At 40.6% G+C, this 8,568-nt stretch overlaps 1 protein-coding gene across 1 annotated transcript; it reads right to left on the bottom strand.

The window, feature by feature from the left end:
* Nucleotides 1-2,232: 2,232 nt before the first annotated feature.
* Nucleotides 2,233-2,972, bottom strand: LOC142656597 (gamma-crystallin-3-like). Its single transcript, XM_075831527.1, has 2 exons — nucleotides 2,691-2,972; nucleotides 2,233-2,508 (listed from the first exon to the last, which is right to left on the bottom strand). Exons 1-2 carry the CDS (start codon nucleotides 2,970-2,972, stop codon nucleotides 2,233-2,235), a joined length of 558 nt encoding a protein of 185 aa, XP_075687642.1.
* Between the last annotated feature and the right edge of the window lie 5,596 nt (nucleotides 2,973-8,568).

The following is an 8,568-nucleotide window of genomic DNA, read 5'->3' on the forward strand; positions in this document are numbered from 1 at the left end:
TTATTTATGTTTACTGTATAGTTATGAGCAGGGTCAGATTGGCCCACCAGTGTACCAGAAAATCCTTCGGTAAGGCTAGGCTCTGATTTAACAATGGTCATCCACCTCTAGCAGAAGATAACTCCAATCACTTGTGACTAAGGTCTTTTGTTTATGGGTGTATTCACAAATTACCTATTAGACCTCACTGATAATATGTCTAGTGTGTATAATGATAAATAAAAATAAAGTTTAGTATAAAGATTAAGAGTTGACATACACATGTTCTATACACTATTGAATAATTTTCTCTGGTAGGTCCAAGCCTGACTGTTATGTGTACATCTACTGTAGCAGCATTTTGCCATACAGTACATATGTTGACATTATTTATTCACTTTGTAATGAGGACACTAATTGTGTCTGTTAAGTGTGCATCTATGGTATATATGTGCTCCGTATGTGCATAACCATATTTGGGAACCCTTCTTAACAAAATCCTGCAAAATGTTTTTATCAACTCTTCTTGCTGGTGCTCTTCCCCCCTATACAGCACCTGGGGGAAATGCCCCACTGGAAACCTCCAAGCTATACCCTGTGTTTCTCTATTGTTATAGTTCTTCTTTCCTAGTGGACAGATATTTAAAGTCCTAGAATAAATTATTATTAAGATTAGTGGGCACAAGGACATAACAAAAAAATTATTATTTTTAAGATGCTTTACAATGTAGCTTTGGATATGGAGCCCTGTGGGGCATTGTCTTGCTGAAAAATATGTTTTGCCATGTTGCATTTCTCTGCAGACTTTAGCCTAGGCCTGCTCGGAAGGCACTTAGGGCAGGAGTTTCCCTCACTAACTAAGAAACAATACCAGTTGAGTTAAATAATAAAATTCTGACTACCTGAAGTCACCACTGGGAAGAGCTCACTGCAAAGGGGTTTGTTATTGAGTTCAATCAGAGCTGTTCAAATCCCTATGCTGTGAGATCCCCCGAATGAACGAAAATTAAATTACATGTACACATTTAGGCCCTTTACCAGCTCCATTTCCCCATCACCACTTCAAACTACTAGGAATATTGTTAACCTCTTAATCACCCGAAACCTCTAGGCTTATTAGATATTAACCCATAATTAGACCATCATGGGAAATAGATATCACTTTTACCTACTTCATAAACCTAGGCCATCAGAGATATTGTGTATTGCCTGCTATAGAAAATTAGCAAACTGTATAATCAGCGTCATTTTCCCATTTCATTCATGGGCACCAATACGCTTGAAAAATAAAAAAGCTCTAAAAATCCTGCGTTTGCCCCTGAAAAATAGAATTCCCAAATCATATTTCCACTGTTATGGTTTACACTTTAAAAGGTGTTCCTTTGCGGGTATATGATGTTTTGGCTTATTTTTGGTTGACCAAAGAGCTGTTTTAATTTCATACAGCCACAGACCCATTTTCTAATTGATTTCAGATTTCCCCACAAAGCTTTTGAAAAACTGTAGCAGATTTGTTTTATGCGTTCTTTTCAACACTGGTTTTCTTTTTGTGACTCTTTAATAAAGCTGGAGAACACCTGAGCTCCAGTTGTTGTTTGAGCAGTCCCATCTCAGCCACCGTAGCTTGTAAATCCTTCACAGTTAGTATAAGTTCTTTGGTGGCCTCCGTCATTGGCACACTCCTTACTTTCTCAGTTCCTTGTAAATTGCTGACCCACACGCTTTCCATGTTTAAAATATTGACTTACTGTACTCCAAAAGAGTTATTCACTGACGAAAATGTTCTGGTATCAATTAATCTATTTTTATTAACCTTGCTATAAAATTGCTTGTGATATTCTTTTTTTCTTCACACTGTCATTTTTTGTACTCAGACATTAAAGTCTTATTTCTTCTTGATTATTGTCAAAAAGCCTAATTACATTTAATGACTATTTCATATATTTTCTCTTGGATCTTGGCCATTTCATACGCAGGTCAAATATCGTATATTTTTGGTTTTTAGTAAATTGGAGAAGTTTAGACCAGTTTTAGACCATCTTGCAACAATTCTTTTTAAAACCTGATTAGGCCAATTTCTTCTGATAGAACTTTCATTGTTTCCCTAATTTTTCATCAGTACAGCACATATGTAATATAATTTTTTTTTTAAATAATTTTTTTTAACACCAATAAAAATAATACCAAGTATTAAGACTATTCTACATTTTATTGTTTTTTACAAGATGTAATTACAATAATGTTATTATTTTCTTAATATAGGTGCTGTACTCGTCTAAAGGAACCAAATCTGGGATTAGCAGCTCCCCACTCGGTGTATCTCCTGTACTCTCCAGGTCTCAGGTAATACTGACGTCCCTTGTAGTTAGGCTCCTCATAGAACATCCAGTATCCATCATGCACATGGCAGGATTGGATGTCATTGTAGCGAAATTGCTCATAGACATGAGGACAGTCTTCCGTGAACTCCATCATCTGACCTTTAAAGTCTTCCTTTTCATAAACCCTCAATCTATATGGACCCCGATGCTGTAATTAGAAAGACACATCATAAAAAATACCAATATATTATATGATATAATTACAATCTGACATGATATCTCTGTGCTAAAAATTACGTTTTATTGTACTCTGAATTTAAGAGTTACAGAAGAAAAAAATAATACATTTAACGTTATAAAGAAATTTTTAAAATTTTCTGTATAATGTACCTGTGGAGTCAGGCGACATGATCTGATAGAATCGTTGAAACCCATCCATTGCTGAAAGTCAGGATATTCTCCTTTCCTTAAGAAGTACTGGTGCCCACGGTAATTGGGTTGCTCATAAAGGATCCAGTTTCCATTCTCTACTCGGATGGAATTACAATGTTTGATGTATGTAGATAAATCAGTGGAATCAGAGCTGCACTCATAGGAGCGACCCTGGAAGTTCCTGTCCTCGTAAAAGATAATCTGTAGAAATATAGTTTTCTTTGCATTAATTTCTTGCATAAAGATTACAAACACTTACAGCTGGGTAAATGTACATGATACTTTAATTTATTTTATTATCTGTCTAGTTGGCCTTAGACATGAGATAGCTGTCAGTCAAATGCTCATTCAGTTTTTCAATTGGGAGAGGAAAATAATCCACTGCCAGGCACCCCTAGAAACACCAACATGCCGAACCTTCTTTCTGCTATCATGGGACTGTCAGGCTACCACATACACATTAGGTCATTGACCAATCCAACTAAAATTGACATTTATCTAATGCAGGTGTCAGCAACATTCATCACTCTAGCTGTTGTAAAACTCCAATTCCCAGCAGGCCCTGACAACCTTTAGCTGAAATAATTAAGGCTTTGACTGTCAGTGCATGCTAGGAGTTGTAGTTTCACAACAGCTAAATTGCCAGAGGTTGCTGACCCCTAATCTAATGTTTATGGCTATCTTAAAATTTGATATAAAGATTTAGTGAGATTTAGAGTGAACATCCACCATGTCTTCTTGTCAGGCTGGGTTCACACGACCATATTAACGTCCGTAATGGACGGACGTATTTCGGCCGGAAGTCCCAGACCGAACTCATTGCAGGGAGCCGGGCTCCTAGCATCATAGTTATGTACGATGCTAGGAGTCCCTGCCTCTCTGCAGGACAACTGTCCCGTACTGTAATCATGTTTTCAGTACGGGACAGTAGTTCCACGGAGAGGCAGGGACTCCTAGCGTCGTACATAACTATGATGCTAGGAGCCCGGCTCCCTGCACTGTGTTCGGTCCGGGACTTCCGGCCGAAATACGTCCGTCCATTACGGACGTTAATGTGGTCGTGTGAACCCAGCCTTACAGTGACATGTCAAAAGATCACATGAAGGACCTCTTCCGATTTCCAAATACATTAAGCAATCAAACCCTTTTGGAACAACTTGGAGTTTGATATCCTTGGGAAAGGCTGCTGGAGCGAAATGTTGCATTATCAGATTTTTAAACTTACACTGAGACTTTGTATTTTCTTTTGGTGCTATATTTTTCTCACAATATTTCCAGTCATCTATAACATTGCAGTTTTCTGTTTTTATTACATTTGCAAAATTAAAAGTTAACTGTATGGATAAAACTCATTGATGACAGTATTAATATATGAGTATAGATCAATTGATATTAAAAAGGAATTTATAGTTTTAAAGGCCATCCTAGTCTTATGTAACCTGTAACTTTTAAAAATATTTTGTTTTGATTCCCTCGAGGGGGTTTTACACTGTCAGATTATCGTGCAGAAGAGCGTTCATAGAACTCTCGTTACCGATAATTTCCCTGTGTAAATAGGGGAACAATCAGCAGATGAACGAGAAAACTCGATCATCTGCTGATCGTATAGTCTTAAAAAAGTGAAATATTATCGTTCTCGGCATCACATCACCCTGTGTAAACAGGGAGACGCGCTGCCGACATGATGATAATGTATGGGGACGAGCGATCGGAGCTCTCTGCACAGGCCGAATATCGGCCGGTGTAAAAGGGCCTTTACACGATCACAGCTTGCAATGAGTTTGAACATTCTTGTTTACATCCAGAGACTGATAATGTGTACAGACAATTGTATTCAGCCTATGCCGCTAAAAAGCCTAAAATGCACAATTTACCTACACTGATACATTGCAGCAAACTACTGTATCAGGGCTGTTACTGATTGACACTATATGCTTTCATTTTATCAACATTTAAGCAAATTTATTCTTGACATGCATAAAACTATAAATTTTTCAAGATCATCAATTTTTATAAATTAATATAACTTACCTTGACCATCTTGACTTGATGCCTGATACGGAGCTGTACGCTGTTTCTGTATTGGAGGAAAATCCTTTTATATATGTGGGACTGCTGATGTCTGCACAATGTGTGTGCAGCTGACCTTTTATCTGTTCACTATAGAAAATGTACAGGTCTTTTTTGCAGTGCATGTGACTACTCTGCTTGTATATCTATTGTGTGCATATGCTTACTCTGAATTTTGTCTGTTTATCATATATCAACTGAAAAACTGTGTTGGATAATTCTAACACAATTGGAAATCACTGTTATTTCAGAGTTTTTCTGTTGCTGGTTAGTTGCTATTATAAATGATTCTACATATTCAGTTTTTAAAATAGTACTTTTATAAATTAATATTATCTAATATGTTAGGCCACCTTCACATCATGCATATTGCACTATGTTTGACATATACGCCAGGAAAAGCTACTAACGTATACTTTACACGTAGGCTGTAACAGATGCCCTGACAGTGACTTCCGTCACCATAGACTTTAATGGTATATGTTAAGCAAATACTTCATGAACTGGGGTCATGGGTGTTCATGACGTATCCGTTAAATGGATATTATTATAGTATATGGGTGACGGTTGCCACTTTTAGGCATCTGTTACAGGCATCTGTTACAGGCATCCTTTACCCATAGACTGAATTATGACATCTGTTTAACGTATGCATTATGATAAGCTATTAAAAGCCCATGGCGTATATGTTAAACGTATAACTGTGACTTATGTCGTACAGTGGTACATGTAACCCATAGGCTCCAATGTTAAAGAAAAACGATATTGTGCAATATACGTTTTTTTTTTGGGGTGATGTGGGATTGAATAGCGTAGTCTACTATGCTTTTCCATACTGTGGAAAAAATTGTATACTAACGTTAAGGAGCCCTATGTACACTCTTAGCCTGTACCTTGGGAGCTTTCCGGATGTACACAATAAAGGTAGGGAATAAACGTGATGTGAAAGGGGCATTACTGTGTTACTTATGCTTTGGGTCAAATGTGAGAAGGGGTATATAGCGTAGTTTACAGTGTCATCAATATTTTTACCCTGACACTGGTGTTCCCAGGAGCGATACCTGATTACTCCAGTGTTTCTGTGGGTGTTATCCTCTGTAACACCAATGTTTAAACGCAAGGCGTAGCTAAAGGCTCATGTGCCCGGGTGCAAGAATTCAGCTTGGGCCCCCCTACCACTCCCCAACACCACCATCATCAGACCCCTGCACGCGCCTATGCCCAGATGCCTTGCCCAACAGCCCCCATAGTATAATGCCCCCACACAGTATAATGCTCCCATAGCTGACCCCACACAGTATAATGCCCCATAACGTATAATGCCCCCCATAACAGCCCCATACCGTATAATGCTTCCATATCGCCCCCACAGTATAATGCCCCACAGAGCTGCCCCCATACATTATAGTGCCCCCATATCAGCCCCCATACAGTATAATGCCCCCATATCAGCTCCCCATACAGTAAAATGCCCCCCATATGAGCTACCCATACAGTACAATGCCCCCATATGAGCTTCCCATACAGTACAATGCCCCCATATGAGCTTCCCATACAGTATAATGCTCCCCATATGAACTCCCCATACAGTATAATGCCCTTCCATATCAGCTCCCATACAGTATAATGCCTCCATATGAGCTCCCCATACAGTATAATGCCCCCATATGAGCTCCCCATACAGTATAATGCCCCCATATCCACTCCCCATACAGTAAAATGTCCCCATATGAGCTCCCCATACAGTATAATGCCCCCCATATGAGCTACCCATACAGTATAATCCCCCCATATCAGCCCCCCATACAGTATAATGCCCCCATATCAGTTCCCCATACAGTAAAATGCCCCCATATGATCTCCCCATACAGTAAAATGCCCCCCATATGAGCTACCCATACAGTACAATGCCCCCATATGAGCTTCCCATACAGTACAATGCCCCCATATGAGCTTCCCATACAGTATAATGCTCCCCATATGAACTCCCCATACAGTATAATGCCCTTCCATATCAGCTCCCATACAGTATAATGCCTCCATATGAGCTCCCCATACAGTATAATGCCCCCATATGAGCTCCCCATACAGTATAATGCCCCCATATCCACTCCCCATACAGTAAAATGTCCCCATATGAGCTCCCCATACAGTATAATGCCCCCCATATGAGCTACCCATACAGTATAATCCCCCCATATCAGCCCCCCATACAGTATAATGCCCCCATATCAGTTCCCCATACAGTAAAATGCCCCCATATGATCTCCCCATACAGTAAAATGCCCCCATATCAGCTCCCCATACAGTATAATTCCCCCATATCAGCCCCATACAGTATAATTCCCCCATATCAGCCCCCATGCAGTATAATGCCCCCCATCTTATCAGCCCCCATGCCATATCAGCCCCCCATGCAGTATAATGCCCCACCCCGCAATATCAGCCCCCCATACAGTATAATTCCCCCATATGTGAATAATAGAAAAATAACATAATTACTTACCTATCCTCGTTCCTACGCCGGTTGGAGGATCCTTCGCCTCCTCCGGTGTGTGCTATGAGTGACTCGGCGCAGACAGGCGCGATGATGTCGCTACATCCCGCCAGCCTGCGTCGAGCCGCTCAGGGCACAGTGAATGCTGGATCAAGGAGATATCAGCTCCTTGCTCCAGCATTGAATGGAACCGGGACCTCAGTGAGTGACTCGCGACCCCCCGGAGGTCTTCACACGAACCCCCAGGTGGACGAGACCCACAGTGTATAATGTATTGTGTTGTATTGTGCAGTTTGCGGTGGAGAGAGGAGGTGGAGCTGTAATTTAACGGGCCCCCCCTCTCCACCGCAAACAGCACAATACATTACAAGGCAACACAATACATTACATTACAATATATTACATTACAACACAGTACAACACATTACATTACAGACTCTGCAGCTCACCTGGAGTCCTCCGCACCGACTCTTCCACTGCACTGGCTGGAAGACGTGTCACGTGACAACACGGTCACATGGTACACTAAGTGTACCATGTGACCGTAACCAGGAAGTGCCGGCTTCACGGCACAGAAGATTTATTTAAGAAGCATGCTGTATGGCAACGGGGGCCCGTGGGTCCCCCAGGCTTAGGGGCCCAGTCGCAACTGCGACCGCTGCGACCCCTATAGCTACGCCACTGTTTAAACCTTTCGATCCCATGTTTCATATGAGTACATTCATTCATTAGGGTTCGCAATTGAATCAGTAAATGGATTACTATATATATATTTTTTCAAATATAACTGAGCACGTTGGGCTTGCGTCACGGTGGTAAATGTACCCCTGATTTTAGCGCGATATTTAATAAAATTTGCTAATTTTACTCTTAAGTCACAATCAGTGATTTACTTATGCTTTGTTCCCATTACCTTGGATAATTATTTGAAATTTGTCTTCCTAACACAATATAGTAGGCCTAATTTCCTAAGTGGCGTATTTTTCCATTGCGGATTTGACTGCAGCAAATCCTTCACAAAAGTCCACTTGTCAGATGCAGATTTTTATGCAGATTTACTGCGGACTTGCTGCGGATTTCATTCTTTGCCATGCAAACAGGGAAATACGCAGTGTCAGCGGCGTTTCCGCACCCAAATGTGCATGAGAGACATGCAGATTTTTGTGGCGGATTTTCTGCAGCCAAATCCGCAGCAGAAGTATATGCCACTAGTGAATACAGGCGCAAAAAAGCCAGGTTAGCTCACACAATCAGGATTTGATGCGGATG

The sequence above is a fragment of the Rhinoderma darwinii genome, chromosome 6 (genome assembly GCF_050947455.1).
Source record: "Rhinoderma darwinii isolate aRhiDar2 chromosome 6, aRhiDar2.hap1, whole genome shotgun sequence".
NCBI lineage: Eukaryota > Metazoa > Chordata > Amphibia > Anura > Rhinodermatidae > Rhinoderma > Rhinoderma darwinii.

What these genes read in the sequence shown, in the direction of transcription:
- LOC142656597 (XM_075831527.1), bottom strand. Translation starts at nt 2,972, where the DNA reads ATGCAAGAAATTAATGCAAAGAAAACTATATTTCTACAGATTATCTTT. An exon ending in CATGTCGCCTGACTCCACAG is followed by an intron (nt 2,509 to 2,690) that starts GTACATTATACA and finishes TTCTAATTACAG; the next exon opens with CATCGGGGTCCATATAGATT.